At 51.6% G+C, this 21989-nt stretch overlaps 1 protein-coding gene across 1 annotated transcript in view; it reads left to right on the top strand.

Moving 5' to 3' along the window:
- Positions 1–21989, top strand: part of LOC133346867 (Na(+)/H(+) exchange regulatory cofactor NHE-RF2-like) — an 88279-nt gene that overhangs the window by 52492 nt on the left and 13798 nt on the right. Inside the window, exons 2-3 of the mRNA XM_061558702.1 lie at positions 10812–10994; positions 17232–17385. Of these exons, the coding sequence (XP_061414686.1) occupies positions 10812–10994; positions 17232–17385 (337 nt within the window). The remainder of the gene's footprint in view (positions 1–10811; positions 10995–17231; positions 17386–21989) is intronic.

Here is a 21989-nt window from a genome sequence, read left to right as displayed (position 1 = left end):
GGCTTCCAAACAAATCTTCATATGGCTGTTGGTGTACATAGTGTGGAGACATACAACAACAAAAAAACCACCCACTACCATACCGCCCAGTATATTGACTTTGTAGAAGAAAAAATTGTAAACATTCTGCCTGCCCCCCCCCTGACTTTGTGAACGTGTGGGTGCCGAAAGCACGGAGGGTGGATTTAATTAAAAATGCCACCGGCAAGAGGCCTCTCTCCGGTGCTCAGTTTTGCTGACTCCTCGTTACTCGACACAAAGGTTGAACCGTTTTCTGGCATAAAATGCTATGTGTTTGCTGTTTTGGAAAAAAAACATATATATAGATGGGTGGGGCGAGGTAACATTTGGACTGTGAAGGCCAGAAGCAAGCTCAGTGAGTCAAGTATCTAATTTATGCGTTGGCAGGGAAGCAGCTTTGATTAAAATATACTGAGAGAACTGACATTCTTGCCAATTCCGTCGATTTGTCTCGCCAGTCCTGTATTGTATTTGCTGCCGAAGATAATTTTCAGAGCGGCTTTTCGCTAACACACACACACACCTGAGCAGGTTCGGGAGGGTCGCAAACCCCACACATCCGTTGCCCCCCCCCACACAATTATTGCTTGTAACATAAACTCTGTTTTCTTTCTCATCTTTCTCCGGCGCGAAAAATATATCGCAGTGACGCGACCAAAAGTTACTTGGGGGCAAGGGCGTTGGCGGGGCGATTCTGCAAGGGGCGTGGATCCTTCGTGACCTTGCGAGCCGTCTTTTTTTACGTCCCAAATGTCTACGTGTGCGACAAATGAGCAAATACAGAGATGCGGTCGATGATGTTATTTTTATGTTAAGACCAAGACCGGGTTGGATTTTTTTTCCACCCCCCCCCCCCCCCGTCAGTGGCTGCTCGCGTAAAAGTGGGAGGCAGCAGGAAGTTGGCGAGGTGGAGCTCGCGACGAACAATGGAAGTTGCGGCTTTGAAAAAAAATATCTGAAATTCTGAAACATACCGGGCGACCACGTAAATGATTTATGAGCCGAACCTCCTCCTCCTCCTCCCTGGTTGGGAGGTCGTCTTAGTCCCATGGCCTTTTTCCGCCGAGGAGCACGTGGATCTGGGAACGAAAACAGGAGAAATCAAGAGGCGTCGTCATGTTGACGGTCGAGAAAACTTAAGCCGGCCCTGGGGGCCAGAGCACATCACGGCCGAAGGTGTTGCGGGCCGATGGGCAACGCCGGTGCGGGGATGGCAGCCCAAAGGGTGGGAACGTGCACGAGGTGGGGGAACCACAGCAGAGAAGGGGAGTGATGAGGTTAGCTCGGCAAATTTTAGTTTTATTGTTACAGTTCAAGATTTCAATTCGATTGAATGCTAGCACACCTCTTGTGGCCGCGGGGGTGACATTAAAACTCGTGTCCTACGGGGCCGTGTCGCGCGACGGTTTTTAGCTTCGTGCGGCCGGCTGGGGAAATTCTGATGAGTTCGCGGAGAACCTCTCCGGCAGCACGTGGCACGAAACGTCGGACGCCGTTTCAGAGCAACGCACAGCGGCGGTAACAAAGGCAAAAAAACGCGCACGGGAGGGCCGTACATGGCAGCAGCTTCAAAAAAGCCGTGCCGTCTGTTCCATGTCAATCGCGCTGCTATAACGATGAACTGCATTCAAAGTTTACAACATGTGAGTGCGTCTGCGCTGCGATCGTTGTTTATACCACGGCCGCTTGGTTTACTCGATGGTGCTCTGTGCAAATGTATTCGTCTACGCTGCTTAAAAGGATTTATTTTGCTTACAACCTTGAGAGTTTTGCTCGTGACAAATTGCGCGTAGAAATGTCATTGTTTACTCTTGCATTGCTCTGTGTAACCCAGGTCTGCCTCGAGATCGTCTCCTGGTCTCATGGGGCACTCACCTGGCTAAAATATAGGACAGGAAATTAATGAATAAATAGATTTTTCGAAAATTGGCACGCTCATTAATGTAACAATTTGCAAAGCTTCAATTTTGATCAGTCAGAGGGATGCATCTTAAGTTTGTCTACATTTTACAAATTAACCAGGTAGATTATTCCTGTTCTTTTGGGTTGAGCCTTCCCTTTAAGTGAATTTATTATTTAGAACTCACCCACACACCGCCTTGTACTACCACATGCACACCTACACTTTGCACCCTCGTGGCAGAAAGTAAAGAGAGCCAGACACACACATTCCCAGGGTCAACCCGGCGTTGAGTGACCATTGAGATGAGTTACCGTTGCTCTCTCGAGACCCGGGGGGGCCTGTTTGCGTTCCTTGGCGGGCGGGTTCCCCTTGCAGTCCAAGCTGCTCGTGGACCTATCGCAAACAGACCTCCGTGTCATCATTGATCTTGCGTCCTGAGACATCGACAGCTGCTGTTGGCTCCTGCTGTCTGGGCAACGCCACATCGCCCCGCCTGCTCTCATCTCGCTTTGACTTTAGCGCGTAGATACGGCCACATTGTCGGGGGCGGTGGTGGCTACGCTTGCACGCGGACTGTAATACCGGCGTCGTGGAGGCAGCGGCGAGGGTTGCTGGATCCACCACGCAAATGTTGTGAAACCGTCTACCCATTGGGCGTCGAGGTCCCCTACCCCTGGCTCGCAAGGAGAAGGTGATCGAGCAAGTTGTGGACTAATGCCATTTGTCCCAACTGTGTGGGATCGAGTGTTGCCCCCTCACTCTCGTGGGTTTCCTCTGGGTGCTCCATTTACCTCCCGCGTGTACAAACGGCTTTTGCGAGATTTCCGAATGGATTCTCCGTTTCTTGACGTGACGACGAGGAGACGGCGCACGCCAGAAATACGATTGGCGGACGGGTCGAAAACAGTGATGATAGATTTGGGGGGGGGGGGGGGGGGTGGGGGGAAATAAATAAATGCGGATGCTGGGAAACACCGAATCCGCTGTGCCTGGCCGGTGACCTTGTGCTCCTGCAGGCAGCCGTGGGGGAGGTCGCGTCTTCCGTGAGATCTCTTTCACTCGCACGGTTTGTTTTGAACGTCGGCGGACGTTGCAGCCAGCTCTCGCCGGACCACCTCAGATCTTCCGCAGCCCCCCCCCCTCCGATCCCCCCTACGGGGGTGATGGTGGTGGGGGGAGGGGTCCAAGCAGCAACATCCAATCCAAAACAAACAAATTGAAAAGTTTGCGTGATTAGTCCAAAAAAAAGCGAAGGAACAAAATTTACCAAACAATGGCTTTGGGCCACCCCTCCCAAAGAGCGTTGGGTCCCTCATTGCCCCGTTTGACATTTGAAACTGACTTTGCCTCCAAAGTGCTGGAGCTTTGCATTGTTCACAAAACAGTGGGCGCGTGGGTTTCGCAAACGTTCTGCTCGCGGTGTGTGTGTGTGTTTGTGTGTGCTCAACCTTTTGGGGAATGCGGTGAAATGTCACTGAACTCCACGAAATTTTACCCCTGCCTACATTGTGTTTTGTTTTTATCCTTTTAGCAGTTGCCAAGCTAAGCAAAGGGCCCCTAAGCATATTAATCAAAGGGAGCCAGCAACAGAGAAGGCTCATAGGTGAGAGTTAATGAGCTTTCTTTGAAGGAAGTTTACACGTCTCCGTGGGAGGTTGTTCATTTTCCTCCCACCCATGACATGTAAGTTGAGTGTCGTGGGCTGTCCGACACAAGTTTGAAAGCTTTTTGTGAATGAGAAAAACTACATTTTACATTTTAACCAGCCAATGCCCACTGAGCTATATAGCTCTTTTTCCGAAGTGACCTGGCCGCAAAACTGGGACCTCAACGAAAGTGACTTTTCACTTGGAAATGTCTAGCAGCCAAATACTCTGAACGCACGTTTCTAAATGTGGTGGGGAAAACCGGAAGAACCCTGAGAAAAGATCCACATGGCAACGGGGAGAACGTGCCAACTCTAAATATGCAGGCGTCAGGGTCAGGATCGAACCCACGACCTCCTGCACACCAGGCGAGGTAGTTAACATCTCCAAGCCATAGTGACGAGTGCCATCGTTTTGCTCAAGCAGGGGCTGTCCTGAGGTTCCTGGAGGCCTAAGGCTGGAGGCCCACAGGGGCAGAATGTCACGTAGGGAGGCGGAGGGGGGGTGGGGCCTTATTCACCAGCAACAAAACAACAGGCCCATTGTGGGGCCCTGTTTGTTTCGTGTGAGACTTGAGGGAAATTGGCCAATTTGCACCCCTCTCGTGCACCATGCAGATCTACAGCCACGCTACAATTTACACCCGGGAGCCGGACTTGCGAGGCCAATATGGATGATCAGAATCATCCACATTTACATTTTGAAACAAATGTATTCGGTGATGATGATGATGCTGCTGCGTTGGCGGTGGTGCACAAACGTAATGAACAAAAAAACTCTTCACATTCGTCAGCAGCACTGCCCCAATAATTAAGTTTATAATGGGCGACGCCTTGCGAAATGCCCCCCCCCCACCCCACCCCCCTCAATAGGCCCCCCATCGTATCATGTGATACGATGGGGGGCCCATTGCCTGAGGCGTTGCCAATTCTATATTTGTTTCCTTTTGTGGAACAGTGTTATGAGTTTTTTTCATATTAGGCATTCAAATCGTGTGTACTTGAATTTTTTTATCCACTTTTTTTCCACGGTCTGCCCACGCTTTTTTTCTTTTAACCACCGTGTGCACTCGCACACGGCATCTTTGGTGCGGTGATGGACCTCTCCAGTACCATCCACACGCCTCCCCTGATGTTTAACAATCCGCGCGCCCACGGGCCGTCTTGCGTTGGCGTGTGTGCATTCACTTCCTGCGTTGGGGTCAGGCGGCTCCTTGAAGCCGAGGACGGTTTGACGACGGCTTAGGGTTGAACCGCAATCATCCGTAATCCTCTCGGATAGTCCCCTTGTGGGTTTCCTTTTCACGTACGAGTGAGCGAGCTTGGTCCCGTTGCTGACCGCTGCCGCTCCAGTCACTGCCACGCTGCTGCCCGGCATCCTTCTGCCCCCCCCCCCCCCCCCCCCCCACGGTGAGTCACGGTGAGCGCTCAAGCGGGGACAGCGAGCACTTGGGAACACTCGGCCGGAGGGCTTGAGAGCCGCACGCATGGGTGGGGGAGGCACGCTCGGATGTGGTGTGGGCCGCCCCCTCGTGAGCATAGCAACCGAGCGGTGGAGAGGCTACGATACGGTTTCAGGATCGTAGTGCCGTCCCCCAACCAACACTGGACACTGAACGGGCACTCCGACTGCCACTGCGTCCACCACTACAGCCATCCATCATTCCCACCTCCACCATCGTCATTGTTGTAAAAAAATAGCATAATTGTCGTTAACAATATTATCATCGCCACCACCATCATCATCACCACTTCCACCTCCACCATTTCAAATACCACATGCTTCGCCATCACCACGACCATCACCACCACTCACGTCACCATGACCTACCTACACCCACCAATACTGCAGTCGCCACCTTTATCCACGCTAATACAGCCACGGTCACCACCCATCACTTATCACCACCACTTCACCGTTACCACACAATCCCTGGAAAATATGGCTTATTTATGGAACAGGCTAATGGTTTGACACGTACATTAACTTCATCACCACCAGTGCGACAAGCAAACATTTCTCCCTTTGCCAAGAAAGGTGGACAAATGATCCCTCCTCTGAATTGGTTGACATTCCATACCCAAGTATAACTAAACTGGATGATTCATCTCACGATTGCTCATTGTACACGTACAGCCCTTTGTAAAGCCACTGCTGGATAAGGGCTTCCCCACGCCATGTGGGTCCGAGGCGGGGGTTGAGGGTCATGTGATCATACTTCACCGCACTGGGCAGCCGGCGCGTACAGGGAGCATAACATCGTAAAATCGTCGAATTTCCCACCAGCACGCCACAAGCCTCGCCAGTGTCACGCTGGGCTAACCGCAGGTGGGCGCATGAGCCGCCACGCCTGACACTTTTGACTTATCGCTCACACAGCCACGGTGCCGGTAAAATGTAACAAACGATTGCCTTTAAATTCGGGGTCGTCGCAGCATCAGCTCGGCCACGTTGCGAGGCTGGGGTGTGCATCGCTCAGAGACAGGAATGAAACTGCCCCGGAGGTCAGAGGAAAGCCTGCCATGCCTGCGGAATGCCCGGTTTCCTCCTAAGACTCGCAACATTTAAACCACCGCGCGTGCTCTCTCTCTCTCTCTCAGAAGGTGGCTGGCTTTGGGCCAGGGGTCAAAGAACCGAGCGGGCAACACTGAGGGGGGCCTGGGTTGGAATCTGGGGTTTTGAGCTGCTGCCCGTGGCTGAACCGGGTTGCTCAAGTGTACAGTGATGGTGTTGGTCCAGTCGCCAGTGCCGTACACAAGCGAAACTCATCGTGATGACATTCGTTGTTTTTTTTCTCCCCATTTTTATTTGGCCGTGTTCCAGCTCTGAGATTTTAAACTCTATCGGTTTGACTGCCACGTGCGGTTGTAAACCCACCCCTCCTCCTGGGTAATACGATCAAGATTTGCTGATATGTACTCATTTTAAATAAATACATTCCCGTTTAGTCGTGTTCCACATCTCTCCGCACGCAAGTCGGTTTACTTTTTTTTAGATACCCAGAATGCTCCACTACAGCTCTTGACAAATTGTTTTTTTTTGGAGAGGAAATTGAAAGGGCTGAGTTAACCTCCCAACCCACACCGGGTTTCCAACCCGGAACATTCCTCTTGGGAGCCGCGGGCTCTGCAGATAGAAGCCTAGATGAGTGAGGGGCAACCGTGCGTGTGCTTTGAGATGCATCAAGATCAGTGGTGGGCCCACGAACCAGTCGACGTTGTCCCATCAGTGATCTTCCAGATGCTCTGTGAGTCTGCATCGACTTGGTCTCGAGATAGAAATACAATCGCATTCTCACCTTGCCGTCGTTTAATATCATTGTTTGTTGATTCTCTGAAGATAGGGCAGCACTGAATCTAGTGATGCAAATGGAAGTTTCACGAAACATTCATTACTTTATATATATATAAAAAAAAGCTTAATATGTACAGCACGATTTGTACGTGTGAAACGCACGCACGCCCACACACATACACAACCTCCTACACACACCTCGGCGTACTCCCCAGTGGACACACGCCCCCCACACACATACCACACACCCACATCTCACACGTACAAAAAGACAAAGATCCCCCGTATAGCCTCACTGTTGGGGCAAGTGCTGTTAGTGAGCACCTTTTGAAGGTGGTTACAGCACACGAGGGGAGGGGTGGCCAGCGCCACGCCCGGCTGCATTTGTCTCCCCAGTGGCGATGTTTACACACCACACCATGTCCTCACTTCAGGGCAAGTTAACCTCGGCCAGTGAGGCCATAGCTACTGCACAGGTTCAGGTTCAATTCCCACTTGCCACAGCTGCTACTATTTTTATTTTACCAGGTAAGGCCCACTGAGCTATGTAGCTCTTTTTCAGAAGCGACCTGGCTGCACACGACAGCTCAAGGAAGTGGCTTATCACGTGGACATTTATAGCAGCCAAATACTTTGAACGCACGTTGATTCTAAATGTGGAGGGCAAAACCGGAGGACCTGGAGAACAATCCACGCGACCACGGGGAGAACACGCAAACTCCGAATAGACCGGAGTCAGGGTCGGGATCGAACCCACAACCTCCTCCATACCAGGCGAGGCCGTTAACATCTCGCCAACACGGTGCACATTTCTCTCTCCCTTGCTGTTAATGAGTACACTGAACAGTTATTTGTTAGCCGTGGCCGGGAATTGAACTCAAGTGGGCCGATGCTTTTAGCGCAGTGCGCTGTCCGTAGCTACTCTGCCACTCCAGCTATTTTTTTCTTATCTCAATATTTTCACTTGCATTATAAAAGAAAGAAGGGGGAAAAAAACACATCCTTCGCTCCTCTGTTACCACCCAACGTTGTATCCAGCTTTCGAAAATTCCCCCGTGGCGGTACATGCCGCTCGTGGACAAAGGGGGAAATTGCCATCATTACTGAGCTAAGTGCTGAGCCCAGCACCGCGCCTGTCCTGTCAGATGTGCAAATTTCGCTCCCTCGCTGTGAACAAGTGCACTGAAGTGCACTGAACAGTCACATGTCCGTTCCTAACATGCATAATAATAATTATTATATGTAAAAGTTCAGCCTTTTTGTCACTTCTATTCTATTCTTGCGCGTGGCAATATATTCACCAGCTAAATGCCAATGTCGATGTCTGCTGCTCGCCACGACGAGCGGGTTTCAGGAGAGAGAAAGTTTTTTTTTAAGTTTTGCCATTCCTCCTCCTTTGAAGGAGCTCGCAGGCCACAGCGGGTTTACTTTTGCCGTCCATAGTTTGGGCCGCATGACCACAATCGCACGCGCTACTGTGGCTTGTGTCCATAATTGTCCATTCGTGACGGAGACGTGAGCATCGGCCTGTCGGTGTTCTGACGCGGTCGGATGGTTCCACCGCCGGTGTCTTTGGGAAATCTCGAAGTCGTTCGGTGCGGTGACGTTTGGATTCTGGACGCTTCCACATTCTTCCGCTCTCTTCGCCAGCGTTCTTCAATACACTGACGGCCAAACGTCTCCCGAATGCCATCTTGGTTATGGGAGTTTTGCTAAACGTACTTCACCTGGCGTGTCCCTTTGTGCTCGTGACCAGCATCCTGTTTCACAGCAGAGGTCTCACTCCGAGTCAGTCGGGCAGCATTATCTTTTCATCGGCTGCGCACTGCTGTGTGCAAGCCACCAGGAAGATGAATGTAATTACCAGCGAAACGTCACGGTACTTAAATTGTAAACGTTGTGGATTTACTGTCCGAGACACTGGTGGGCTGAACAAGCAATGAATTGGGGCATTTTGTTGATGTGACAAACCTTACCAATTGGCTGTGTCGGGTGGTGCTGCTTTAATGACACATTTATAGTCACTGGACAATCATTATCGAGGGCTTGATTGTAATTTTAAAGTTGTTTTTTTTCACTCGTAAAAATGTACGTAGGTGAGTCCAAGGCTGTCATACTAAGTGCATAGCTTCAAGATAAGAGCTGTGGGTTTTTTGGGTTGCAAAGATGTAAGCGTTTCAGCCTACTGACCATCAAGAAGTTAGATTGTTTACGATATGTTCCCTAAAGATAGGATATCGGTCCAAACATTGAAATATTCGTCTCCTGAGTGATAGGGATAAAAAATACTTTTAATGTTGACTTGAACTGTTATTTATTCAACGTGTTAACCCCTGATGTGCCACCCGATGTTAGTAATGTTTGACAGGGGTTAGACATTGGCCTGTGAATGTTTGAGAAATGGAATTTCTGTGGACAATGTTCAATTTGCACGAGAGGGGTGGTGTGATGTTCCCACGTGGTCGATGGTGACACCACCGGTGCCTTCGGGCAATGTCTAAGCGAGACGGTGCGGTAACGTTTGGGTTCTCGAATGATTTACTTTAATTCTTGGATGTCCACATTCTTCCGCTGTCTTTGCCAGCGTTCTTCCATACACCGATGGTATTGGTCGCGAAAGCCTCCGTGTTAAACTGACGAACCTCGACGAGGAGGATACTTTTTTCTTCAAACCAGAAAATGATGGAGCTGATTGTGATTACCGGCGAAACGTCTCCATCCGATTGTAAATGTTGTGGCTTGGCTCTCCAACACACCGGTGGTGCTGTACTAGTATACTACACTATACACTACACACTAGTGCTGTACTAGTGACGAATTGGCAAGTCCTGTTTACGTGAGAAACCTTACTGTGTCGGATGGTGGTGGGTTTAACGACACGTTAATTTATTTACGCGATCTAACCCAACAACCTATATTATGGATGATGATGATGATGATAATTTACATATTTTTTTGGGATAACCTCGAGATACAGGATAACTCCTCTCCACGGCGATACACTTGGTGATGCATATCGTAGAGTCCTGTCATCTGCAGGGTTATCCGCGAATTTGTGTCACTCATCCGCTAAATCAACCGCGGGTGGGGTGACTGCACACCCTTCCTTTGATGAACTTTGGGAATAATTTGCGGATAACAGGATGGTCAATGGGGGCTCTGGCAGACTTTAACACCCGCGGATAATAGGTGTCGCGGGTGATCGGGCTGTGGATAAGAGGAGTCCTCCAGTATGTGATGATGATGATGATGATGATAATTTTGTGTAAATGCTGCTACTGATATTGATGATAATGAGAGATGATGATGATGATGTTGAAGATTATGATGATGACAGTCTATTTTTATGATGTGGACATAAGAACATGATGACGATGATGATAGGGATTAAAATTGTGATGACGATGAAAACGATGAGAATGACAACAATATTAACGATGACCCTGCCGATCATGATGACGGTGGCGACAATGAAGACGATGATTGACGGTGTATTTTTATACTGATGAAGATGACGACGTTACGACGACGTTACGACGACGATCGTAACACTGGCGATGGCAACGATATTAAACGACGACGACGATCGTAACGACAGTGCCGATAAAGATGACCACCACGACGACAACTCTGCTGACAATGACGACGTTAACGACGACAACAATGCTGACGGCGATGTTGACAACGATGTCAACGACGACGATGTCGACGACGACGATGTCGACGACGACGATGTCGACGACGACGATGTCGACGACGACGATGTCGACGACGACGATGTCGACGACGACGTCGACGACGACGATGTCGACGACGACGTCGACGACGACGCTGACGACGATGCTGACGATGACGTTAACGACAACTACGATGCTGACGACGATGCTGACGACGACGTCAACAACGACGACAAAGCTGACGACGAACGTTGGATCTTCCTCCCGCAGGTGTCCTCTCCGGGGACGCCCGTCGAGCCGAGGCCGCGCCTCTGCCACATGGTGAAGGGCCCCGGCGGCTACGGCTTCAACCTGCACAGCGAGAAGAGCAAACCGGGCCAGTTCATCCGCGCCGTCGACGACGGCTCCCCCGCACAGCTCGCCGGCCTGCTGCCCCAGGACCGCATCGTCGAGGTGCGGCTCGTGAACACCCCCTCCTCCCCGCCTCAACAGTGCGGCGCCAACAAACGAGACGCGTGGCCAGAGCTCGCAAACGGGCTTTGATTCCTTACCCGTACCCGTACGCGGCCGCACCAGGGTCGCAAACAGGTACCCGTACCCTACCCGATACCCGGCCGGGTACGGGTACCCGATTGCGACCTCTGGGATGAAGCCATGTTGCAGGCGTGGGTGGGTTGATTCTAGGAACTTGAATTGTGAGAAGAGACAAGATGTTGGGAAATGAGTGACAAACAGTGACTCACCAGTGACTCACGGCCTACCCGTACCCGGCCGCACCAGGCTCGCAAACGGCTACCCGTACCCGGCTGGGTACGGGTAGCCGGGTATCGGGTAGGGTACGGGTATCGGGTACCCAGTTGAGACCTCTGCGCGTGGCCCTGCGGGAGCGCTCTTCCGCGGTGTTGTCGACGGAGCTGTTGAGGTTTTTCTGTTTGTTTGTTGTTTACCCACTGCCCCGAAATGTCGCTGAGTATGTTTTTGTTTTTGAGGCCACAGTGTTCGCCACCTCGTTTCATTACAGGTGGCTGTCTCGGACAAATCCCGGTCGTTTTGCGATCCACTAGCTCTTGTCGGAGTTGTAGGAGTTTGTTTAAGCTGTGTAATTCGGTGAAGAAAAAAATCAGCAGTTCAAAGCATTATGGGAATTTCAGGCCTTTGCAGAGTTCTGTAAATGCGCCAGGGTGAAGACGAGCCAAGAGCCTCGGATATTTTTTGTTTAAAGTCGCAATTTTATTCCTTTTAAATTTAAGAGTAAAGCACCCTTCTCCACTTGACGTCTGGAGAGCCCAGGATTTTTTTTGTTACCGCATTGATGTTGTGCTCTGGAAAGGGAGAGCGGGAGAGAGAGAGAGCCTGCCAGAAAATGAAATCTTTGCCTCGAGATACGAATCTTTTCTTGAAAAAATTATCTCCCCAGAGATGCCCCGCGATGGGACCTGTGAAAATGAGTCTAGACGAAGCTGAACTCTGAACTCCGGTGAAAATTGGCAGCTCTGGTTAACTCGAAACAGTTAACAAAACACAACGGCACTGCTCGTAGGTGAAGAATTTAGATGGTTATCGGCATTTGCCGTGGCCCAGTGCGTTTCTCCGTCCAGCGGTATATTTGTCTGTGATACATTTCCGTCTAGTCTGTTTCATATGATGTCCGTAAGATCAGTCTGTACTTATGTGTTCGTGTATGTAATATCGGTCTTTTGGTCCATCTGCCTGTGATGTTCGTCTCGTATCAGTCATGTTTGTCTTTGTCTTTGATGTGTGTCAGTCGGTGTGTAATGTGTGCCTGCATAGTCCGTCACCCAAGCCAACGGTGGACATTCCACATTCTTGTTATGGGGCGCAAGGATGTCCACTGGAATACAACTCTTTACTTCCCGCAATATGACCCCAAACAGTTTCATGAAGTCGTTACGCGATGTGTCCCATAAAATATGTATCCTGTGCAATGTTCATTGTCGGAGTGCATTGTCGATGCGCACGCCATCTAAGTGCAATCGCACGGCAAAGACACCGCACAGGAATGAACGCACATGTTTTTTGAGAGTCGCGGAAAGTAGAGGGATGAATTTTAAGGGTGTCCTGGGAAGGGGTAGATGGGGCAGATGGTTTCACAGCAGATAGGGAAGCCAGACAGTGAAGCTGAAATTGAAGACACGTCGTTCAGAGAGAGAGAGAGAATCGGTCGATAGCGGAGGAGGATAGGAAGGGGGCGAGAGCCACGTGGACTTGAACAGCAAAAGGAACCCGACAGGTCAGATGGTCGGGGATGTGGGATTCAGGACCACGAGCGCAGAAGCAGCAGAGGAAGCGACCTCCTACTAAGCACAGGCTGACGGGGGCCTTCGGTAGAAGGTTTTGCTTGCTGTAATGGAGAGCGATTGTGGAGGGGAGTAGAGTGAGATGAGAGGGGAGAGGTAGGAGAGTGCGTGGAGGTGAGTAGAGTGAGATGAGAGGGGAGAGGCAGGAGAGTGCGTGGAGGGGAGTAGAATAATACGTGAGGGGAGAGGTGGGGGAGAGTGCGTGGAGGGGAGTAGAGTGATACGAGAGGAGAGAGGTAGGAGAGAGCGTGGAGGGGAGTAGAGTGAGATGAGCGGGGAGAGGCAGGAGAGTGCGTGGAGGGGAGTAGAATAATACGTGAGGGGAGAGGTGGGGGAGAGTGCGTGGAGGGGAGTAGAGTGATACGAGAAGGGAAGGCAGGAGAGTGCGTGGAGGGGAGTGGAGTGGGATGAGAGGGGAGAGGCAGGAGAGTGCATGGAAAGGAGTAGAGTGAGATGAGAGGGTAGAGGTGGGAGATTGCGAGGAGGGGAGTAGAGTGAGACGAGAGGGGAGAAGTGGGTGGAGGTGAGTCCATGAAAGGATCGTGTTGTTGGCAGGCTAGATATATATTTTTGCAGGTGGTATGGTAGATAGATTGATAGGGCATGAAGATTGGAAAATTGTAAACAGAGATTAAATTTGTTGACAAGTAGACTGGCAGATTGGTAGGTAATTATAGGGTAGGAACGGTTTGTAGGTTGGTAGGATAGGCCAGTTAAGTCGGCAGATTAGTTTGTGTCAGTGCAGGCCGGTGAAGTCGACAGATTAGTTTGTGTCAGTGCTTCTTGGATAAGCGTGAGAGATTGAGGAACACCTTGGCTAGCGTGCCCACGTGCCGCCCCCGTGTGTCCCCCCCCTTCCCCCGCCCTTTGCTCAGTAAATGTTTAGGCGGCTCTAACTGGGCCGCCTTGGCTCTGGTTTCACGGTTAATAAAAATAAAAATTCACCCTTGGCCAACGGTCTCTGTCGACCGCCGTCCGTTTAAAAAAAAAAAAATCCTCCGGTCAGCAGCCGCGTTGCCAAGATCGCCATGTTGCCAGGATCGCCCCGTTACCAGTATCGTGCCGTTACCAGGATCGCCGCGTTTCCAGTATTGCCGCGTTACCAGAATCGCCCCCTTTCCAGGATCGCCCCGTTACCAGGATCGCCCCGTTACCAGTATCGCAGCGTTACCAGGATCGCCCCATTGCCAGGATCGCCGCATTGCCAGGATCGCCGCTGTGGGTTTGGACTGAAACCGGCAACGACGACAACGGCAAAACAACTGAACTGGGAAGGGAGAGAGAGAAGCCACAACGGTTGTTTTTGTTAATTGAGTGCAATTGTGTACAATAGCCATATCAGACATTAGCACGTGTAAATCGGCATAATCATCGGTTCACTGCAGCTCAGAGACTCAGAAGTCGCACGAGGCGTGCGGTGTAGTTAGGAGATGCGTGCTCGGCATTTGAAGTCCTGAACACCAGCATCGGTGATCTCGCCGACCAATGTGTTCATCAGCTTTATATCCGGGCAGCAGAGTGAAGAAGGGAGCTCCTCTCCTGGGCGCAGTGCTCAACGTTGCTAAGCCAGAAAGACCAAAACACTCAAACACGTGCTCATCAATAACACCGTGGCTATAAAATGGAGAAGAAACGTATAATAGGTGACGTGTCGGGAAATGTCTCGGGTTAAGTCCAAGGGACATTGCCCCAAGCGTTGCCTATTATATGTATTCTTTGCCCGTTTACTGCCACAGTGTTATTGACGATTGTGCTTTGGCCCTTTTTTTTATTACGTGTGGTCGTGCACCACTGCCAATGCCGTTTTATGTATCCGGCTTTTTCACGAAAAGATTAATTGAGTAGAAACAGGTGGTGGAAATTCCCGCATTCACATGGCAGGGGACCCACGGTGGCCATCGGGCAACAAAAAAAACAACCTTCTGTTGACTGCTTCTCACAAAGTGGTGCAGCCTCACGCCACCAACACTGGGGGGGGGGACCGATGATGGTGGTGGTGGTGGTGGTGATGGCGATTACGATGGTGGCGGTGGTCTGGTTGTTGCAGAAGATGATGCTAATGCCCACGATGATAACGATGACGGTGTCTGATGATGATGGTGATTTAAACTGACTCTTAAAAGTTGGGCAACCCTTGCGAGGGATCTCCCAATGTAGTTGTGTGATATCCACTTCTGGTGGGCCGCTCTCGATCGCGGTGCATTGCCCCTCCTCCGCGAGATTTCCATCTCGTGGCGTGGCGCGTATGGCACAAAAGGCGTTCGAATCGAGGGGAGTTGCAGGCGAATGCCTAAAATGTGGTGATCGGAGCCTCCGGCATTTCCAGCGAATTCCGAAGTGTCTTCTGCACGTGCGCGTGTGCGGGGAGCCGCTGCGGACCCTTTTTGCTCCCCACGACGTGCCGTGCGCGGCGCTTCTCTCCCGAAAAACAAGCGCCGGCTGTGCCAGCCCCCCGGTGTGGAGGGGGGGGGGGCGACGGGGAGATGGCTCTCGCAAACGGCGTCGCGGCGAGATTCTGTACGCTGTAAAGTGCGCGCGTGGTGCCCGAGCGCTTGCCGACAGACGCACAGGCAGCAGAGTCGACATGCGGACGATGCTCCACGTATCCGTCTCTGCGCGTAAAATAACGATGAAAGTGTTCGTTGTGCAACTCTTGGCCGCACGGCCTTCTGCGAGTGCGTCATTTCATCAGCAACGATTGAATACAAGCAAATTCTGGACGAGTTTCGACACAGTGGTCTCATCAGCAGAGTCAGGCTTGCTTGAATCAATGGTCCTGAATTGTCAGATGTTACAGGTAAGGCCCCCTATCTCTTTGTGACATTGGTCTTAGTTCTTTGTCCCCGAGTAGCGACGTTTCCACACCACACCGGGTACTCCTTTTCGGCTCAGTCGATCTACGGGGGAGGTCCATTACTGGTTCGGATATTCGTCACTGGTGTTGACCGTGAGCGGGAATCGAACTCGGGCCGCCAGGGTCGTGGCGCAGCGTAGCGCTAACCGCTGCTCTGCTGTTGCCCAGACATAGACACTCACAGACACAGAGACACAGAGACACAGATGACACAGAGAGGCACAGATGCACAGAGACACAAAGACACAGACGCATAGAGACAGAGACACGGATGCGGGTTCCATGGCCGCAGCGCTCTCTAGTGCGAGCACAGGTGATGTCCCGGCGTTTAATTTCACCCGCGCGTTTGCGTGAACGCCACCCCCCCACCTTCCGTCGGCACTCATCTCCAGCCGCCGCCACCACATTTAGCACCAAAGTCTGCCCTGCGATTATTTTCATTTTGCCCGCAGCTGCCAAAACTGCCGCTCCGAAAATAGCGCGGGTGGGGTGGTTGGGGGGTGGCCTGCTCGGTCCGACCACCCCATGAGCGACGGAGGCAGCGGAGATGTTCAACTACCTGGACGAAGCGCGCCGAACGATGACCGCGGCGTCTTTCGTTGAATATCGCTGACGTGTAGATTTTCTTGTGAGTTTAAGTTTATTCCGCTTTGTTCTGTCTCGGTCGCGCGTCGTGAGGGGGATGATGTGCGACATGTCCAATTCGGAACTCGCGCGGAGCGATGCTGCGCCGCCGGACGGTGCCAGAGATCTGCCCGCGGAAGAAAATGTCACAGGAACTGGTTCTGAGTCCCCTGCAATGTGAAGAAAATGTCACAAAACTGGTTCTATGACCCCTTCAAAGTAAAGAAGATGTCACAGAACTGGCTCTGAGTGAAGAAGATGTCACAGAACTGGTTATGAGGCCCCTGCAATGTGAAGAAGATGTCACAGAACTGGTTCTGAGGCCCCTTCAAAGCGACCTCGTACCGCGCTCAGTGGCACTGTGCTGTCCCACGTGGTGCCACTTCATAGAGGGATGTTTTGTCAGCATGGCAGTCAAACCGAGATGTTATTATTGTTATTATTTTAATTGCGTTCAGAGCTGGAATTTTGCCAAATTAGGAGGATAAAAACCCCCCAAGTTTTATTGGTCACCGGTTACCGGAAATTCTCCGCGGGTATGTCACCAAATTGGTGGCTCAGGCGCAGATTGGAACCAAGCTTCGCAGCGGCGCTGCCTCCAGTGCCGCAGCCCGTGAGTTATCCGACCTCCTCTTACGATTATAATTTTAAGCCCGAGGAGTCTCACTGCTCAACTTGGCAACGGCACCGGCGCTCTCCAATAGCCTGGCAATCTCTACTGGTTGACAGAGAGATGAAGGGTGCCCGGGTTGGCAATCAAACCCAGGCCTTCCCTGCCGCGTGGCGCGAGTGTTGCCACTGCGCTGCCGCACGGTGACGGTGACGACGACACGGGGGAGGCCGATTGAACCCGTGTGTTGTGTTGTTGTGGTGGTGGTGGTGGTGACGCTGCAGGTGAACGGGGTGAACATCGAGGTGAAGCGGCACAGCGAGGTGGTGTCGCTGATCAAGGCCGGCGGGGACGAGACGCGGCTGCTCGTGGTCGACCCCCCGGCGGACGAGTTCTTCCGCCGCTGTGGCGTGTCCCCCTGCCCCGCTCACATCGCCGGTATGCGCTCACCGCCGCGGCTCACCAATGCAGCTCACCAATGCGGCTCACCAATGCAGCTCACCACCGCAACTCACCACCGCAGCTCACCACCGCAGTGCACCTTCACAGCTCACCACCGCAGCTCACCACCGCAGTGCACCGCCGCGGCTCACCACCGCAGCTCACCAACGCAGCGTACCTCAACTTACCGGTCCACACTCACCGCAGCTGACCGCAACTCACTCGCCACAACTCGCTCACCTCACCTCATCTCACAGGTACACACTCATCACAACTCACCGGCACACTCACCTCACGACACCTCATCAGTACAAATTCACCTCCCTTCAGCAGAGTGTACACACTCACCACAACGCACCAATATGCACTCACCTCACCGCACCTCACCGCCTGGTATTGCCAGACAGTCTCCCAGGCGAGTACTCGCCTGCCTCAAACCTTGCTGCCAAAACTTCCACAGTGTGCACACACGCACATGTGGAGCAGGGCATCACCATGCCAGGCACCACCTCATCAACTCTTTGTCACCTCGTCACCTCCCCACCTCGTCGCCTCACCACCTCACTACGTCGCCATGTCACCAACTCACCACCTCACCTCTTTGTTACCGAGCCACGTCGTAACCTCGCCACCTCGCCGCACACATCTCCGCCGTTGTGCTCCGGCTGCGATGGCTCGTTGTGTGCGAGAGGAGCGTCCTGGGAGTTTCCGATGGGCTCATTAACGCGTTGTTGTTTTCACATTCTCGCATCCTCAAGGCGGTCGTTAGTTTAATTGAGCTCTGAGGTGTGGGGTGAAGTTTCAGTTGGCGTGGGGTTGGGGGGGTGGGGGTGCGGGCGCGTAGCCCAGCGTTAAACAAACCCTGCCAAACGTGACGCGCTCGGAGCACGGAACAGTCGAACGTGCCAGCATTATTAATCATAATAATAATAGCCGCCAATGCAAATTGATTCGTCAAGGCCGGCCGTTGAAAAGCGCTCCACCTCGCTCTCGTCCACCTCTTTAGTTCACAACCCGGAGTCCACCTTCAGCAGCTGTCCCGCGCTCTCTCTCATTCCGTTGTTTTCCCGTTGCGTCGCATCTAGACGGATGCCTCCCGTTGGCCAAGAGCACGCGCCGTACGTGAACCTCTGCTTTGCTCGCATTCTTTCTGAGAATTCTTATTTCTACTATTTTATATGTTACCAGGCGAGGCCCACTGAGCTCCATAGCTCTCATTGAGAAGCGGACCTGGCTGTCACAAACGATGACCCACCGAGAAGTGGCTTATCACGTGGAAATTTCTAGCAGCCAAATGCACTTGAACACGTGTTGATTAAAAATGTGGGGGCGGCGGGGGGGGATCGGAGGACCTGGAGACATATCCACGTGACCACGGGGAGACATGCAAACTAAAAATAGACAGCAGGTGTCAGGTTAGGGATCGAACCCATGACCTCCTGCATACCAGGCCAGGGAGATAACATCTCGCCACGGTGGCGCCCATCTTTGCAGCCTCCTCTCTTAAAGTCCTAACGCTTCCTGCCGTTCATTTCCTTTGGGCGTTATACACAGTAGTAGTAGTAACGACGTTATTAGCAAAATATGAGGTCATTAAGTTTTCTCCCACTCATATGTCCGGCTTGTGTTTCGCCAATCCCAAGTTTCAGATGGAAGCGCCCTCACGTGGCGCTGTGAATAACTTGGTTCAGGACGAAAGAAATGGCAATAAGCGTACAGGGTGTTCTTTAATCCAGCAGTGGATTGACAAAGCCCTGCGAATATTATTATGATTACTACCCACAAATGTAGCTCTGCTGATCATATCTGGATTCGAATTAACGACGTCCATTTCACCGAGATGATGGTATCGGTTGTGTTTAACCCATTTCCGTTCAAGGCGACTGCAAGTTTCAGGGTGGGTCCCGTTCGCCGCCGATTCTCGGAAGGCACAAGGGGTCAGCGTGAATATTATTTAGAGAGGCGTAGCGCCGATGTTTGTAAAGACATTGCGCTCACCGCAGAGAACCGTAGCAACACGACCGCTGATCTATGATAGCTGGCGTGCCAAACTGTGCCACACGCCCTCCCGCATGGCCTTGTGGGAGCCTCGGTACAAAAAAGTCATTTTATCTTCTTGGTTCTTTCGGTTAAGTCACGTAGGAGGGAAGTAATAACATAATAAAAATAAAGCATAATAAAATAATTCTCACGACGTTTCGGCCACAACGCAAGCAGCCGTCCTCAGGTGAAACCAGGTCTGTCGAGGCGACAGCGTCACCTGAAGACGGCTGCTTGCGTTGTGGCCGAAACGTCGTGAGAATTCTTTTATTATGTTTTATTTTTATTATTTTATTACTTCCCTTCTACGTGACTTTACCGAAAGAACCAAGAAGATGAATCCCTGCAGTCACGAAAGCTTTAAATCGAAATTTAAAGTCATTTTAATCTTAGCTTTCCTTCAGGTTCTGTTCCGATGGCCTACACGTACGTCATCGGAACGGGAAAGGGTTCGGGCCGCGTCCCACCAAGAACATCACCAGAGTTCCCCTCCACATCGAGAATCAACATCACGCGTCTCAGAGTATTTAGCTGCATAGAATTTCCACGTGATGATCATCCACTTTCGTTGAGCTATCATCTGTGGCCATTTCGCTTCTGAAATAGAGCTCCTATAGCTCAGTGGGCCTGACCTGATAAAATACAAAAAAATGTATTTCGATTTAAAGCTTTCGTGACTACAGGGATTCATCTTCTTGGTTCTCTCGGTAAAGTCACGTAGAAGGGAAATAATAAAATAAAAAAATAAAGCATAATAAAATAATATACTAATATAATAATTCTCACTATTTTATTATGTTTTATTTTTATTACTTTATTATTTCCCTTCTACGTGACTTTACCGAAAGAACCAAGAATACAAAAAAATTGTTTAGTTTAGGTCGATGCGTGTACATCCCCTTTATAAACGACAAATGAAGGGCAATCCGCAGTTGTGCGCAACTGTGGCCATGCAACCCAAACTATGGAACCACAGAGTTAAACCACTGCAGTCTTGCACGCCTCTTCAATGGAGGAGGAATGGCAAAGCTACACAAATTCTCTCTCTCTCCTGAAGCCGCCTGATGGCTAGCGGACCGACATTGATATTTAGCTCCTGAACATATTTCCGCACGCAAGAGAATGTAATATAACCACCCACAAATGTTCCTCAACATAATTGGTCCGTGTGTTGCGGCGAGCCTCCCAACAATATCGCGTTTGCCATCGACTCCCGAGCGGTTACTTAACGGCGCGAGACACTGCACGCACGCAACGAGCAACTGTTCTGTCCCGTTGCGGTCAGTTGAGCGCAGAAAATAGGATCGCATCAGCTGCCCCATCGCCAAACCCTTGCAAGCCGCTCACGGCCCAGCTCGCCATCACGAGGCCTGCGCAGCGCGTTTCGGCGGCGGCGGCGGGGGTGGTGGCCGCGGTTTTAAGCCTTGCTTATTTATTTATTTGCAGCAAAGTATCGTTCTCGAACAAAGCAGAGCCTTCACGCGCGTAATTATGCTTTTTTCCCCCCCCCCTTTTTGATCCAAAGCCTCTTGAGTGGCGGGGGTGGCTGCGCGTGGTGTTGGGAGGGAGAGGGGGTGACAGGGTGGCACGGGTTGATGCGGGGAAAACAAGCGGCGCTCTGTCGCTCTGTCGCTCTGTCGCTCTGTCGCTCTGTCGCTCTGTCGCTCTGTCGCTCTGTCGCTCTGTCGCTCTGTCGCTCTGTCGCTCTGTCGCTCTCGCTTCGGGGAGAATGCGACCCGCCGGCGCTCCCCCTGCTTGGCGTCCTGCGCATTTGCACCCCCCCCCCCCCCCCGCTGCCCCCCTGCTCGCTCCCCCCCGGCCCCCCCTCCGCCCGGTACCTTTTGCGTTTATTGGCAACACGGGGTCCATCGCGGTTGTGGGAGTGGAGTGGGGGGGGGGGGGGTCGTCCGCTGTGCGTGTTCCTGCGCCGTGTTGCACAACGCCGCCTTGCTGCCTGGCCCAAGCGTCATAAATCGGAGTTACATGAGAAGTTTAATTGTTTATTGACTATTTCTATTTCGTGACTTGCGTACAATTTCTCTCTATGTTGCACTCCTGTCGTTGTTTCGGCTTGTCTGCTGCTGTAACTTGCTGACCCCGTGGCCCTACTGGACATGTGTGGAAAAAAATAGCGTCGCAGATCATCGGATTCCTCCTCCAGTTTAAAATAAAGATTCTGAGCCCGAGTTGTTTGGCACGATGCGTGACGTTTCGCTTGCGCTGGGAGCTTCTCTGGCGAAAACGTCGGACATCGACGGGCCGGACACGCTGAGAACATCGCGGAGAGTGGCATGGCGCGCGGCCGCCACAAACTTAACCATTCTGGCAAATCGCCTGATGATGCTGGATGTAATTACCAGCGAAACGTCATACTACTCAAATTGTAAATGTTGTGGATTTATTCTCCAACACACCGGTGGGCTGTAGTTGTAACGAATTTGCGCGTTGTTTACGTGATAAACCTTACTGGCTGTTTCGAGTGGTGGAGGGTTACGACACAACATTTATACTACTTACGATGTCACCCAATAACCTTTATTATGAACCATATTGGTCGCGAA

This window comes from Lethenteron reissneri, chromosome 3 (genome assembly GCF_015708825.2).
Source record: "Lethenteron reissneri isolate LAM-NWPU_2019-01 chromosome 3, ASM1570882v1, whole genome shotgun sequence".
Taxonomy (NCBI): Eukaryota; Metazoa; Chordata; class Hyperoartia; order Petromyzontiformes; family Petromyzontidae; genus Lethenteron; species Lethenteron reissneri.
This window is presented reverse-complemented; position numbering and strand designations above follow the sequence as displayed.